This window comes from Eriocheir sinensis, chromosome 45, assembly GCF_024679095.1.
Source record: "Eriocheir sinensis breed Jianghai 21 chromosome 45, ASM2467909v1, whole genome shotgun sequence".
NCBI lineage: Eukaryota > Metazoa > Arthropoda > Malacostraca > Decapoda > Varunidae > Eriocheir > Eriocheir sinensis.
In genome coordinates, this window is record NC_066553.1 from 8,369,030 (window position 1) to 8,385,615 (window position 16,586).

General features: G+C 39.6%; 2 protein-coding genes across 2 annotated transcripts; both read left to right on the forward strand.

The window, feature by feature from the left end:
* The first annotated feature begins 2,957 nt into the window (after positions 1-2,957).
* LOC126980710 (zinc finger protein 513-like) lies at positions 2,958-5,354 on the forward strand. Its single transcript, XM_050830895.1, has 2 exons — positions 2,958-3,196; positions 3,693-5,354. The coding sequence occupies exons 1-2, from the start codon at positions 3,089-3,091 to the stop codon at positions 4,041-4,043; spliced, it is 459 nt and encodes a 152-aa protein (XP_050686852.1). The 5' UTR covers positions 2,958-3,088; the 3' UTR covers positions 4,044-5,354.
* On the forward strand, positions 4,960-5,589 carry LOC126980794 (protein krueppel-like). The gene is made up of 2 exons (XM_050831078.1): positions 4,960-5,013; positions 5,254-5,589. The coding sequence occupies exons 1-2, from the start codon at positions 4,960-4,962 to the stop codon at positions 5,587-5,589; spliced, it is 390 nt and encodes a 129-aa protein (XP_050687035.1).
* The last annotated feature ends 10,997 nt before the right edge of the window (positions 5,590-16,586 follow it).

Here is a 16,586-nt window from a genome sequence, read left to right on the forward strand (position 1 = left end):
TCATATCCAAGGATAAGGATATGATGAAATTATTAATTACCACTATGATCAGACCAAAATTGGAATATGCAGAGGCAGTGTCGTTTCCCCATGAGAAGAAACACATAAAGAAACTAGAAAGAATACAAAGGACAGCAACAAAAATGGTTCCAGAGCTGGAGGGATTGACATACGAGGAAAGACTTACCAACACTAGAACAAGAAAGAGAAAGGGGAGACGTAATACAAATCTATAAATTATTCAGCAAAATGGAAGAAGTAGATAACGAGGAGTTACTACTAAAAGAAGGAATTACCACCAGGAACACAAAGAGGACATAGTAAAAAATTGAGAAAGAGAAGATGCTTGAGAGACATAAAGAAATACAGCTTCCCACAAGGAAATATAGAGGTTTGGAACAGACTAAGTGAGGATGTAGTATCGGCGAAGAGTGTGCAAAGCTTTAAGGAAAAGTTGGATAAATGCAGATACGGAGATGGGACCACACGAGCGTAAAGCCCAGGCCCTATAAAACTACAACTACAACAACTAGGTAAATACACACACACACACACACACACACACACACACACACACACACACACACAAGTGGAGATAAAATGGAACCACTAAATTATAGACCAGTTTCTTTGACAAGTGTAATGTGCAAGATTTGTGAAAATATAATAAAAAAAACATGGGTCGAACATTTAGAAAAGAAAAACATGATAAATGAAGGACATTTTGGATTTAGAAAAGGGAAATCGTGCATCACTAACTTACTATGTTTCTACTCAAGAGCAATAGACGTAATGCAAGAGAGAGAAGGGTAGGCTGATTGTGTATATCTCAATTTGAAAAAAGCCTTTGACAAGGTTGCGCACAAAAGGTTAATCCGGAAACTACAGCAGTGGGGAGGAATGGGTGGAAAGGTTATCAAGTGGGTGAAGGATTACTTAACGGGAAGAGAAATGAGGTCAGTGATTAGAGAGGAGAAATCAAATTGGAGGAGAGTAGAGAGTGGAGTTCCCCAAGGCTCAGTTCTGGCACCAATAATGTTCATAATATATATAAATGATATGCCAAAGGGTATAAAAAGTTATATGAGCCTTTTTGCAGATGATGCAAAGTTAATAAGAAAAGTGAGGATGGAGGAAGATTGTGAGGAGCTTCAAAAAGACCTGGACAGAGTACTATTTAGATGGAGCCAGTTATGGGAGATGGAATTTAATGCAAACAAGTGCCATGTTATGGAAATGGGGAAAAGTAAAAAAAAGACCAAGGAAAACATACAAGATGGGTGAAGAAAACTTAAAGGTGGTTCATGAAGAAAAAGATTTGGGAGTAACGATGCAAGACACACTATCCCCAGAAAAGCACATAAACAAGCTGTTTGGAGAAACCTACAGGATGATGCAAAATATAAGGGTATCATTCCATTTTATGGACAAAGAAATGATGAAGAAAGTAATAACAACAATGATAAGACCAAAGCTTGAAAATGCTGCAGTTGTGTGGTCGCCTCACAAAAAGAAGGATATCAGAAAGCTGGAAAGGATGCAGAGAATTGCAACTAAAATGGTCCCAGAACTCTCGAATATGACATATGAAGACAGATTAAAGAAGATGGATGGGACCACACGAGCATAAGCCCAGGCCCTGTAAAACTACAACTAGGTAAATACAACTAAGTAAATACACACACACACACACACACACACACACACACACACACACACACACACACACTCACACACACACCAATTTCCCTCACTCTCAAAACACATTTTTATTAATCTTTAGCTTTCTCAAAATCAGGATCAATGCTTGTGCTCCTTTTCAGTTTGAGCTTGTGATATGTTATCCACAACAAAAGGTAGTCACTTATTAGTTTGCTTGAATCAATTGTAGACTCCATACTTGCAACTCATACTCAACTCTACTTCTTGTTTATTTTTTGCATCTTGGTATCCTTTAAATTAAAGGTTTGTTTCACAAATATTACTAGTCACTTCTGCCCCCCTTCTCCACCCTCTTCAATAATATCTTTAGATTTAATACATACTGGATAGAGAAGGCCGATATCACTTACCATATCTGGTGTGACTGAATAAGGGAAATATTTTGTATATTCCAAGCATGAAATTTGGATAAAAAATTACTGATACTGAAATTGAATATAGTATATTGCAACTTAACTGAACATGTAAATGAAGACTGATCTTATTGTACTTGAAAAAAAATGAAAAAAAAGTGAAGGTAACTTTCTTTTAGCTTACCAATATTATTTGTGAAAATTTATGGCATTAGAAAATATGAGGCAAAAATGAAGTCATTTTATGGATCCTCACAGAATTCAAATTTGAGCACTTTAGAATAGCATAGCTTTGTTTGAAGTTGGAAGCAATGATAGCACAGGTCTCTAAAACAATCCTTTTTTGTGATTACAACAAATGGCAAGAAGTCATCAAGAATCTGCCTTGACAGTAAACCTCTTTATTTTACTTGCTACCCCCTTTAAAGTCTTGATGGAAAAGACATCAGGTTGTCTGTTTTAAACATTAAAGTTATGAGTGCCAGTCACTTTAGGCAAACTTTTACTAAATTAGAATTGCCTCAAGATAAGTCAAACCATAGAATTTGACAAGTACCATTCATAATACCAGGTACTTCAGGAAAATTCCTGATCATACAAAATTCTGGATATTATGCCGTATATTTTGATAAAGCCTTGTACACATGCATTATCATATACACTCATATATTTAGTCACTGATAAGTATTCCTTATTTAGTTATTTACAAACCAGTAGGAGAGCAAATAGATGCCAGCTTGTGAGTGTCAACCCTATTGCTAGGATGAGATATGTTGTGATGTGTATTGAGACCGGTGGGCCTCCCCTACAGGTGGGCCAGGATAGGAGAGCAAGTACTTCAGGGGCAGGGAAGATGGTCATCCCAGCCAAGCCTCACCAGTGCCCCTACTGTGTCTACATCACTTCCAATTATGCTCACCTCATGAGACATGTCCGCACCCACACTGGTGAAAAACCCTATGCATGTCCCTACTGTCCCTTCCGGGCAGCACAAAAGGACAATTTAAAGAGACATGTTCGTACTCACACTGGGGAGAAGCCCTTTGCCTGTGATCAATGTCCCTACACCTTCTCTGAGAAGAGCAACCTCAAGAGTCATATGCGAAGTCACCATAGTTAAGGTATTTTGAAAGCACTAGACAAAATAAAGTTTTCTTTTAAATATATCATACAAGTTGAATGTTTATTAGTATAGCACTCAAACTGTTTTGATTCTCCCATTCCTGTGTAGTTACTCAAAATGTATGAGACTGATATGTTTAAGACAGAGAATATGAAAAATTGTCGTGAAGAACAAGAATACACGTTTTTTTCTGCTCCTTTCAGCAAATTCTGTGTTGAATTGTCCACATAAAATACATTTTAATTAAGCAATCTTCTGTGCAATATTGCCTGACATTTAAAGCATATAATAATTTTCTTTAGATACGTGTACTGGGGAGCATTTTTCATATTTTGCGCAAGCAAAGAAAAAGAAATGTTGCAGTTTTGTATTATGAAGAGTAGTGTTGGCCTCTTTATCTGTTAGAGCTTTGCTGGCAGCTTGTCAAGGTGGCACACCTTATTTACTGTTGCTGTAAACACTATGCCCATGAGTAAGCCCGGCGTCCCCAACAGGTGAGAGTGGAGAGGGAGAGGCTGAGGACGCACAGAAGGAGGCAGAGGAGCCACGGCGCCACCAGCAAACTGCACCACTGTGCCCACTGCCCTTATTCAACCATTGTCAAGTCCAACCTCATTAGGCATGTGAGAAGCCACACCGGGGAGAAGCCTTTTTCGTGCCCTCACTGCGTATATACCACAACAATCAAGGACAACCTCAAGAGGCACGTCCTCACCCACACTGGAGAGAAGCCCTTTGCTTGTCCCTTCTGTACTTACCGTGCCATACAGAAGATCCACCTCACCTCTCACCTGCGGACTCATATCAACAGTGCCGGTGATATTTCTTTCAGCACTGGAGAGTGATACATATTTAGTCATTAGCTGTAATTTTACATTTTGGATACATATATGTAATATGCAACCTTTCCAGCCTCAAATGAGATAACCAAATATGTCATGATTCCTCTGATACCTATACACATAGTTATTTTCTGTCAGTATCTTTTATATTTAGTTATTTGATTGCAATAAGATATATCTTCGAGATTACTTCAAAGGAAATAAATTACTACATGAAGAAAGAAAGTTTTTGTTCATAATCTGTCTCTAGGGGCCAGAATAGGGAATGTCTCAGTCGCCTTTACGTGTCTCACATCAAACCAGCGTTGTGCTGGTCTCTTTACCCTCCAGTACCTGTAGTTGACTTTGATGGAGAACTTCCTTTTTCACCAAGGTGACTTGCTCAGAAAGGCTGAAGCAGTCACCCAGTTTCTGAAATGTTATTATTATTCTTTCAGGTTTTATCATATCCTCCTTTGGGGAAAATTCCTCTGAGTGTCTGAGCCAAGCTCCATAACCTACAGCACTTCTTATATTCTCTAAAATAGTCTATGTATAAGACCGAGTGAGTTGTTTGTTTCATTGTGTGGTATGAAAATACTTTCCTGGTCCTTTACCTAGTCTAATGTCAGCAGTTTGTATGCCTAGTTATGTGTACTAGTATAATTGTGCATGATGTATATTTGCTATCTGAAATATATTTTCTTTACATTTCCATCACTGATAATGTTATGTTATATAATATTATGCAGACTTGAATGGACAAATTTTAAATACATTGATTCTTGTATGGCAATAAAATGTAATCCTGGCATACAGAGTACTCATTATTAAAACTCATTATTCAAACAGAAAGTGGCATTGTTCCATACAGCAAGTGAATAATTCCTTCTGTGTTCCCTTTCCTCATTGTGTATGAATAATTCCTCTTTTTGTTTACATGCTTCTTTACAAGGCCCAGATACATGGCACTGTGAACCCAGTTTCATTGCAAGTCTGAGAAGCAAATGCTACAAGTTCTTATGTATGTGTAGCATGGAGAGGCACATCATGCATAAGGCTATTGGGAGGTAGCAGAAAAATAGCAAATAATTCATATCTTACTCACATCTTATTCATCATTACTTTTCTTCAACAAATATGCATGGAAGAAGATAAATAATCAAGCACTATTGGATTAAATGTTGAGAAGTTGAAAGTATCAGACTTTAATGCAATTGGGTATCCTCTACAGGTGTCGGTCTGCAGCAAGGCGGCGGTGCCTGGCAGTGCTGTAGTGCGAGTGGAATCAAGTCACTCCTCCAGCAGCAGACAGACAACCAGCTACAAATGCCCCCACTGTGACCGCACCATGCCCCAGGTGTCTGCTATGATGCACCACATCCGATCACACACTGGCGAAAAGCCCTTCGCATGTCCCTACTGCCCTTACCGATCTGCTCAGAAAGCAAATCTTAAGACCCACATACGCATCCACACTGGAGAGAAGCCGTTTGCGTGTAACCTTTGTTCGTTCCGGGCAATTCAGAAGATCCACTTGAAGAAGCACATGGCAAAGCATCACTCCTGATGTGAATAAATTATTTGCATCACCTTTAACACTCCATACAACACAGTAATTGTACACAAGTAGTACCAATCCTTGGATTATATAGAATAATGACAGTATGTGTTAACTCTAATGAGGAACCACGCTGAATTAGGGTTAATTGAAAGTTTTGAAGTAGTAGTAGTATTTTACATCAGTTCAGTAACAAAACAAATGTCAAAACATGTTAAAATCATAAAATCTTTAGTAAGTTTTTACATTTGATTCAAAAAATAATCATGAAATGCTTAGTCTTTTTTACAGTAGTGCTGTTAACTGGTAGTGTTTTATATTTCTATCAAAATTATTTCAGATATACAAAATCAACTCTCAAGAAAAGGCCAGTAATTCTAGTGGAAAACTATTAACTAAGGAAGATCCCTGCATTCTATAATTCATACTTAAAAAGCATGATCAATAACTTGCATAATAGGTGGGTATTATGATATTAATTTAATTGTAACTTTTATACATATATCTTAAGTCTGAAAATTGTGCCATTATTTACAGTAATATAATATATTAAGTCTGTCACAGTTTCCCGGTGTACTTATTTTCTGCATGTGGCATTATCAATCATCTACAGGATACACACCTCCACAATTTAGGTTTATTTCCCTTCTTGTCCTCAGTCTAATTTTGAAAGGACCGGTGTATAGGTAGAGTGGCATCCAGACCATTCATTCCTGAGTATGTTCAAGTTATCTATAAGTAGGAATTTTCATATCAAGAAATTTATCTGTTCACCGAAAATCATGACAAAAAATAAAATTTGTAGTGACTTCAGCATCATGATTTCCCACTGACTTTTTTTTTTTTTTTTTACTTTTCCGTCCACTTACTTTATTTCCTTTGTACTTCACTGATATAAAATAGTCCAACACTATAGGATGTTCGAAGATGTCCCTTTATGATGGAAGGGTCAAGTTTATGATGCACTGCTGTGAGTATGGTAATGATAATATCCTAGTACCTCGTAATACAAAACAAAGATCATACTGTGCTAAAATCATATATATGAAACAGTATAGTTATATGATGAAGAGGAATGTTGTCTTAGTATTCAGAAGCAATTACGGCAGAAGAGAGAAGTAAATGTAAAATAAATGGTACAAGAGCAAACTAAAGAGTTGAATTGAACATAACAACTAGGTTAATACACATATATAACAACTAGGTAAATACACACACACACACACACACACACACACACACACACACACACATATATATATATATATATATATATATATATATATATATATATATATATATATATATATATATATATATATATATATATATATATATGTGTGTGTGTGTGTGTGTGTGTGAACTCAATCCCTCAATTCAACTCTTTAGTTTGCTCTTGTACCATTTATTTTACATTTACTTCTCACTTCTGCCCTAATCACTTCTGAATACTAACACAACATTCCTCTTCATCTTATAACTATACTGTTTCATATATATGATTTAGCACAGTATGATCTTTGTTTTGTAGTACTAGGATATTAAGTAATATCCTAGAATAGAATAGAATAAAAAATGCTGAACTTACCATCACATTTAACTACACACACACACACACACACACACACACACATATATATATACCTGCCTGGTCAAACTCTTTCGCCTCTGCCTGTCAACATCTACCTTTCCTTCCTGCTGGAAGTATGCCTTCATACAGCCTGTGCCTAAGAAGGATGACTGTTCCAATCCCACAAACTACCGCCCTATAGCTTTGCTTTCTTATCTATCTAAAGCTTTTGAATCAATCCTTAACCGGAAGATTCAAAAGCACCTTTCCACTTTTGATCTTTTATCTGATCGCCCAGTATGGGTTCCGCAAGGGGCTTTCTACTGGTGATCTCCTTGCCTTCCTAACTGACTCTTGGTCATCCTCTCTTAGCCGTTTCAGTGAAACCTTTGCTATTGCGCTGGACATATCAAAAGCCTTTGATAGGGTCTGGCACAAATCTTTGCTTTCCAAACTACCCTCCTACGGTTTCTATCCTTCTCTCTGTACCTTTATCTCAAGTTTCCTCTTTGACCATTCTATTTCTGCTGTGGTAGACGGTCACTGTTCTTCCCCTAAACCTATTAATAGTGGTGTTCTGCAGGGTTCTGTCCTATCTCCCACTCTCTTTCTGTTGTTCATTGATGATCTTCTTTCCAAAACAAACTGTCCTATCCATTCTTACGCCAATGACTCTACTCTGCACTACTCAACTTCTTTTAATAGAAGACCCACCCAACAGGAACTAAACGATTGCAGGCTGGAGGCAGCAGAACGCTTAGCCTCAGACCTTGCTATTATTTCTGATTGGGGCAAGAAGAACCTGGTGTTCTTCAATGCCTCAAAAACACAGTTTCTTCACCTATCCACTCAACACAATCTTCCAAACAACTATCCCCTATTCTTTGACAACACTCAGCTATCACCTTCTTCAACACTAAACATCCTCGGTCTATCCTTAACTCAAAGTCTCAACTGAAAACTTCATATCTTTTCTCTTACTAAATCAGCTTCCTCGAGGCTGGGCGATCTGTACCATCTCTGCCAGTTCTTCTCCCCCACACAGCTGCTATTCATTTACAGGGGCCTTGTCTGCCCTCATATGGAGTATGCATCTCACGTGTGGGGGGGCTCCACTCACACAGCTCTCTTGGACAGAGTGGAGTCTAAGGCTCTTCGTCTCATCAGCTCTCCTCCTCTTCCTGATAGTCTTCTACCTCTTAAATTTCGCCGCCATGTTGCCTCTCTTTCTATCTTCTATCGATATTTTCATGTTGACTGCTCTTCTGAACTTGCTAATTGCATGCCTTCCCCCCTCCCGCGGCCCCACCACACACGACTTTCTACTCAAGCTCATCCTTTTACTGTCCAAATCCCTTATGCAAGAGTTAACCAGCATCTTCACTCTTTCATCCGTCATGCTGATAAACTCTGGAACAATCTTCCTTCATCTGTATTTCCTCCTGCCTACAACTTGAACTCTTTCAAGAGGAGGGTATCAGGACAACTCTCCTCCCGAAGTTGACCTATCTTTCGGCCACTCCTCTAACTCTTTTTAGGAGCAGTGAGTAGCAGGCTTTTTTTCCAGATTTGTTTCCTTTTTTTATGCCCTTGAACTGACTCCTCTGCTGTAAAAAAAAAAAAAAATATATATATATATATATATATATATATATATATATATATATATATATATATATATATATATATATATATATATATGTGTGTGTGTGTGTGCATGTGTGTGTGTGTATTTCACCACGGCCTGATCACAAGTTGGACTCACAATCGCCAGCAAGTACCCTCCCGATTAGAGCAAGGCTCATTAGTCGATCTCTGGGTACTGCCAGGACCTCACACACCACACACCCTATCCCCCTTGCTCAAGGGGGTTACAGTAACCACTCCTGGTCAGCAGAAAAAAAACGTCCTGAGCAGGGCTCAAACCTCTGCCTGCCACACCACAAAGCTTGGCAGCACAGCACTTTAGCCGACTGAGCTATCTGAGCAATGTGTGTGTGTGTGTGTGTGTGTGTGTGTGTGTGTGCTTAGTCAAATGTGATGGCAAGTTCAACATTTTTTTATCTCTTTCAGGTATCCTCCTTATTTTGTATTATGGTTGTATTCTCCTTACTTAGATCAGTGATAACTTCACCAAAGTAGTTGTCTTTACACCCAAATAACAAATTTGGGTCTCTAACCCTTCTTCAGTAGCATTGGAGAGTGGTGTTGTTGTCTAGGAGGTAGCAGTGAGAATGGTTTAACCCGGTAGCAGCGGGGATCATGTTTCTTAATGGTCCCTCCAAGCGAGAAAATAAAAAAAAATCACCCCTCACATAAACCATTTCATAATGTATATCAAAGCATTTCTGATCAGATTATGTATCATCTATTTTGGGGGGTAAATATCATGGCATAAATTTGGCCCGTCGCTGCTACACGGTGAAGCCACAAATTTGGCCCGTCACTTCTACCGGGTTAAAAAGGCAGCATGAGCATTTTTAAGAGGTGGCTTTACCCACGGTCCTGCTCAACCTTTCTTCTAATTGGTTGGTTTGGCTCAACTCACTTCTCATGCTTTGGATGGACTGTAAATCTTGTGATAGATTGTTGAGGCTTGATTTCATGTCCTTGATGTATAGGGCTTCTAGAGCTGAAAGATACCGTGGATCGATGCACATCGTGACAATTGTTTTCTTCTATGATTTCTCTTGTCAAGGTACTTGTGCATTCACATATCATGTGGTTTCTAGGGGCTCCAGAAACAAGATGGTAGCTTAGGCATCTGCTAAGCTTTATTTTTATCATGGCAACATAGGTTGAGGGGAGGCCTTTTCAGTTCCCTCTTGTACAAGTAGCCCTATGAACAACATGAGGCAACTGGGTTCACTCCTTTTTTTCACTGGGGCTGTTTCTTAATAGCAGGTATTGCTTTTGCTTATTGCTTTTGCAGTATATACTACATACTTTGTGTACTATATACAATATATATAGCTATACTATATACTTTGGTTTTTGGGAATACACTACAAAATATTTTGTAGTTGAAGTTTTCATCAAGGAGAGTAAGTTCATAGTATGAAATAAGGAGAATTTTGTAGTTGAAGTTATCATCAAGGAGAGTAAGTTCATAGTATGAAATAAGGAGAGTATCTTAAAGAAAATAGACAATGCTAAACTTATGAATTTTAGACAAAGATGTTTAAAGAGAATCTATTGCTCATACAGGAAACCCTCACTTTAACAAACCAATTGGGGAGAAGGGGGTGACATTATATCCAAAAATCTATTATATCTGAGGGATCTGAACTTTTGGTATATAATATACTTTTTTCATTTTGTATGAGCTGCAAGTTTGCTATTTCTGACCATTTCCATACATAACAAAGCTTGTTCATTTTAGTCGATGAAAGTTTGTATACTTATGTACATGCAGTCATCACAAATACTACACCCATACAGGGAAATTGAAACAATGATATTTTTACACATTGAACACTATTTTATGCTGACCGATGTGCGTGTACATGATCAACCTGCCCACCACTGAACATAACCGTGTAATTACCAAATTTATTCAGTAAATTCCCGCAAGTACCAGAAAGGCAAAATGTTTGTTAAAGCCGAAATTCGTTATACTGAAGTCCATGAAACTAAGAGTTTACATCTTATATATATATATATATATATATATATATATATATATATATATATATATATATATATATATATATATATATATATATATATATATATATATATATATATATATATATATATATACACACACACACACACACAAGTTATTAAGAGCCACCTCTCATATCAAGTTCAGCCCTCGTCTTCAAAGCACACCCATAGCTTGAATGGGATTGTATTAGTGGGGATTGCTGCATGTAACACTTAACAGCATTACAAAGTGGATTCCTGCCTGCCTGTGGTTGGGATGAAGTAACCTTGGAAAAGCTCCAAGCCAGACTCAAGAGATTTATTCTTGAAAACTGTTTGCTAGTTGTAAAATCTGAAGTACTGAAAATTGCTGGGTGGGGATAATAAAAAAAATAGGGGGGACTGTCCAAGGATTTTCTTAAAAAATTCCACATTTGTTTACTGACAGACAACTTATGTTTTTTTTATATATGACATTATTAATTTATTTGTCTGTCAAACCAGGTATGGTAGCTTTCAATAACTGGATTCTTCTTTACATGAAGCTTGAAATAGGCCCAGTTTTAGGTAATAAGTACAACCATTAAAAACCCCTTTGTCTGAGGGGTCCCCTAAATATTTATCTAAAGAAAAGTAATCTATCTGATCTTGCCCTCTCTGCCTGTGGATTTCCACTGGTAGCATTTTCTTCATGATATGGGAGAAATATAGCTGATATATAACATTTAGAAATTATATAATTACTCAGTTCAAATACAGGATAGTATACAGGGACACCAAAATATAATCCTACTAGGACCTCCAGAAATTAAAATTGGCACTATTTTGAGTGTTTACAATGCTTTCAATATCAAACCACTTCAGACCACAGCAATGAAATATTTTTGTTAACAACATGGTTTGTGTGGGTTTGTTGGGTTAGTGGGGGTGGGTGGAGGACAAGGTCAGTGATCCTGGGTGATGTTCACTGCTGAGGCTAGATGAAGGAGGAGGAGGTCTGTATAAGGCTGCAGAAGACTCATAAATTTCATAGTTGTGGCCAAGTGGGAATTTAAATTCAACCTCAAGAAATGTAGTTCTGGAATTGGGCACAGGAATCTGGAGACCAGTCAGGAATTACAAAGTGGGAACAATCAAAGTAAGAACGCAAGAAAAAAATTGGGTTTTGTGTTCCAAAACACCTTTTCCCCAGAGTGGCATTCCACTACATAGATGAAGATAGGATTAAAAAATGATAATGTCGGTGGTTCAACCAAGATTGGATTATGCAGTGGTGGTGTGGTCTCAGAAAAAATATATATTGGGGAAAATAGAGAATTCTGAGAGCAACTAAAGTGGTGCCAAGCTTGAGACATGACATGACATATGAGGAGATAGGAAAGACTGGGTTTCTAATCATGGAGGACAGCAGAGAGAGGAGATCTAATTGCAGTATATAGGGTGATGAAGGATCGACAAGTACCGTTAGCCTTCTCGACAAAGGGTTGTCTCTTTCAGAAACAACCCGGTCAAGGTCAGCTTCCCATATGACCCTATAACCGGAGCTGGCGTTCACGGATTATGCAGGTCCGATTTTCGTCTCATTCAGTTTGCAGAGTCTGGAAGTAAGCTATGTAATCACCGATTTCACAGTCATTTCAGCGATACTCCGGTGGTGCAGTGACTTGCCTAATGGGCGAGCCTCCCATAACTCACACTGCGAGGGGGGTACTACCTCTTTGGCTGACTGGTTAAGGAGTGGCTCTTCCGTCTCGCTGGTCGCTGGTTCGATCCCCGGCGCCGGCAAAACCTTTCCTTGTCTGGATTAACTTCTCCGTCTTCTCGTGTGTTTCGTTACACGCTGTGGTCGTGTGGATGTGTAGTAAAGAGTAAATTCTGGCGTTTCACTCCCATGATTCTGCAAAGACGCATTATCAAGTTTATATTTTATTTTATTCCAAGTCGCACTGAGTATTCACTCCACGGGGTTCTCCTCCGCCAATTCCTTACCCTAAACGTGTTGACCTTCGACCTGAGCAGTGCTGCCCTCCCAGTGGCTGTACGCGCCATACAACGTCATACCTGTGCCTTCATCAGGAAGATACGTTAACCATCATGACTGATTACTTCTCAGGACACCACTAGAGCAAGTAGTTTTTTAGAGTATACTTCATCAACAACGTGCAGTGCACGATGTCCAGACTGTGAGAGTAGTCATATTATGTGCGAGTTCAATATGCGGTTACAACGCCCTACCAATTAGCACTTTGTGGCGCAGAGAAATGGTGGTGTCGAGTTACCGCCTCGGCGGAGGTGGTGCGCGGCTCGCAACCCCGCGTAACCATGATGGCGGACAGTAAGTATCCAAATCTCCCCCTCTTCTATCAATGCTGGAAGTGCAGTAAGTAACCTACTCTCAGAACGTTTATGACGCTCACCTTCACCAACGGCAATGCTGTCAGTGGTTGTGATAAATCAATGGGGCATACCTCCGAATAGTCACCCCCTCAAGATACTGTACACTGCTATTCTGCATCCTCCTGTCCCCAGACTTGGCGTCGTAGGGTGAGCGAGGTGATGCGCCCCCCGGTGTATGGCCCCCATTGATTGATTGATACTGTCTTCTACGAACGTCTTAGTTCTGCTATGTTTGCGTCGTAAGAAGTCACCTGCAAGCTTGTTGAAGATAAACCGTAGGCCTGCCTGTATGTTGTGGTTGTGGTTCACTATTTTTACAGGTAGCAGGTCGAAGCGCCCCACTGCCGATGCGCCCCAACTTTTGGGGAGCATTGACTAGTGACTGGGCCGCTTTCACAGTCACGTTTGTTGTGATTCAGTCACGAGTCGATGCGCCCCAAAAGTTGGGACGCATCGACTTGGGGTGCATCGGCAATGGGGCGCTTCGGCTGTAAATCGCTGCAGAACCCTACGTCCAAGTCAATTAAGCGTGGGTCATGGATGCCTAGCTGTGTCAGCACCTTTTTTATATCACGCCCCCACAGTTATAGGCGCATATCTATCTATATATCTACATAGATAGATAGATATAACTGCACGCCTCCCCCAACTCCCCTGCCTCCTCCATCGATGGTCTACTCACTGCCTGCAGGCCACCGGGCAAAGGGGATGTGTGGAACTTGTGATCTCTCTCTCTCTCTCTCTCTCTCTCTCTCTCTCTCTCTCTCTCTCTCTCTCTCTCTCTCTCTCTCTCTCATTAAAATAAACTTTTTATTCAAGAATAAAGATGTAATACTTCCACTCTACAATAGTTTAGTCAGACCCCACTTGGAATATGCGGTACAGTTTTGGTCTCCCCACCATGCAAAGGACATTGCTAAATTAGAAGGTGTTCAGCGTCGGGCAACAAAAATGATCCCTTCCTTGCGCAACAAATCTTACGAAGAAAGGCTTTCCACCCTTAACATGTTCTCTTTTGAGAAGCGTCGCCTCCGAAGAAAACTGATCGAATGTTTTAAAATACTTAATGGTTTCACGAATGTAGACAGATCAACATTGTTTAAGATCGATGACACTTTGCGTACAAGGAACAATGGCGTAAAACTCAAATGTAGACAAGTAAATTCAGACTGCACCAAATTTTTCTTCACCAACGTTGTAGTGCGAGAATGAATCTAAGCTCCCACCGTCAGTGGTCCAGTGTAACACGATTGACTCCTTCAAAAACAAGCTCGACCGTCACTTCCTTCAACTTAATTAATATCAACTAGAGTTGAAATGCAATGTTTTGGAGCCTTCTGATTAATGTAGAATCACTTAGGTTTAAGGACTAGACCATGGGGTCTGTGTGGTCTGATTTTCTATGTAAATCTATGTAAATCTCTCTCTCTCTCTCTCTCTCTCTCTCTCTCTCTCTCTCTCTCTCTCTCTCTCTCTCTCTCTATATATATATATATATATATATATATATATATATATATATATATATATATATACACGTAGACATTTTTTTTTAAATAGTGGAGATTGAGGCCTCAATAGGCTCTGGAAAGTATATAGATAGAGAAATATAAGTACCTTATTTGAAAATAAGGAAGGTGTACTCCACTGAGCCGCAGAAAAAGAATATAATTGTCCATATTTAGCTTTTTTTAGGATTAATTTCGATAAAGCAATTATAGCTCGCAGAAGGTAAGCTGTATGTGAATGATAGTATGTTGGGGTAGGGGAACGGATATAAAATAAAAAAAAACATGCATACGTAAATATTCTGCCGTAAACACTAAGAAATTTGAAAGAAGGACCTGACAGACGATTAATATTTCTTAAAAAGTCTGTGTTCATGGATGAGGCTTTAAAGTTATTTTATTCTTTCTTCCACCAGGTAGGATGCTTCACGCAGGAGTGGGGCGAAGATGACGGGACGGGGGAGCTGCAGCGGCCTTACATATGCAACGTGTGTGGCTACAGCACCGTAAAAAAATACAACATCAACCGCCATGTGCTCACTCACACGGGAGAAAAGCCCTTCAGCTGCCCCCACTGCTCCTTCCGCACCGCCCGCAAGATCAACGTCCACAAGCACCTTCTGCGAGCCCACAGGGAAAAGCTACTCAAGCCCCGCATGTGACATTATGGAGCCGGCCTCCTCCCTCCGTACTCCTTCCTGGAGACAATCTTCCAGGACTACCTCTAAAAAAGAAGCTTTCAGGAACCACGCATCTGCAAACCACTCGCTGATCACAGGTTATTTCACTTGACTGCTTGCCTTCACGAGGGAGGACCAGACCAGCCGATGTTATGCCACGACATCAAACTGTAGGATATCATCCTAACCTGATATTACCCGTACCTTACAATAGCATATTAACTGATTCTACCGTAACGCTATATATGTTATCTTCCCGTTACACAGTATCTAAGGCAGTGGTTCCCATCCTTTTTGTACTCGTGACCTCTCTCAAAACCCCGAATGCCACGCGACCCCCCTCCCCTCCCCCAATATTGCCATCAGCCGTTTCGGTTATTATACAAACTTTTTTATTTATTCTGAGAAGAAAAGGGAAAGAAAAAAGACATTAAAGCAATAAGTCCTTGATCAGTTTCTATAAATGCTACTACGGTGTTACTACAGCATTCCTTATACGGTACATCATAACATTTTGGTATTTTAATTTCGTGACTATATACAATTTACAGTTCGGCTAAGGCTACGTTACGTATACATTATAAAGAATGATAAAACTGTGCTTAAGACGACGCTTCTACAGCTGATGTGGCAAGTTATTTTCCATTCTAATACCAAATTTTTGACAGGCTCCGCGACTCCCCAGCCCGCGGGTTGGGAAACGAGCTGAACTAAAACATGGTACACTTTACTTAAGTTTATGCCGTTCACGTTTATGGTCAGAGTATTAAGTGAGGACGCCGCACCCCACAAAGCCACAGATCAGCTTGGTACATCAAGTTAACGTGCTTATACGTTCAGACGAGCTACAAAAAAGCTTTGGCTGTGAAATTCACTTACGCCCCCCCCCCCTCCCCCTCGCCCTGTCCCTTCACCCCCACGTGTATCTCTCGGACAGTTCGTTATTTCAGTTATCATATCAGTGACTATTGTCATGCACCGCCCTCCCTTCCGCTGTAACTTCTTGATAACTATAATCCACGCATGCAACGCCCGAGGAGGCTGAGGTACTAGTTGTTACAGTCTTTAATATTTATCCAAGTAAGAGAGAGAGAGAAAAAAAAATGTATATATTCATTTACCAGTTAAAACGAGATTTAAGAAAAAAATCGATAAATTGAAAAAGATACATCGCCTCGTCGAACGTTCACAAGAAACAGGGCT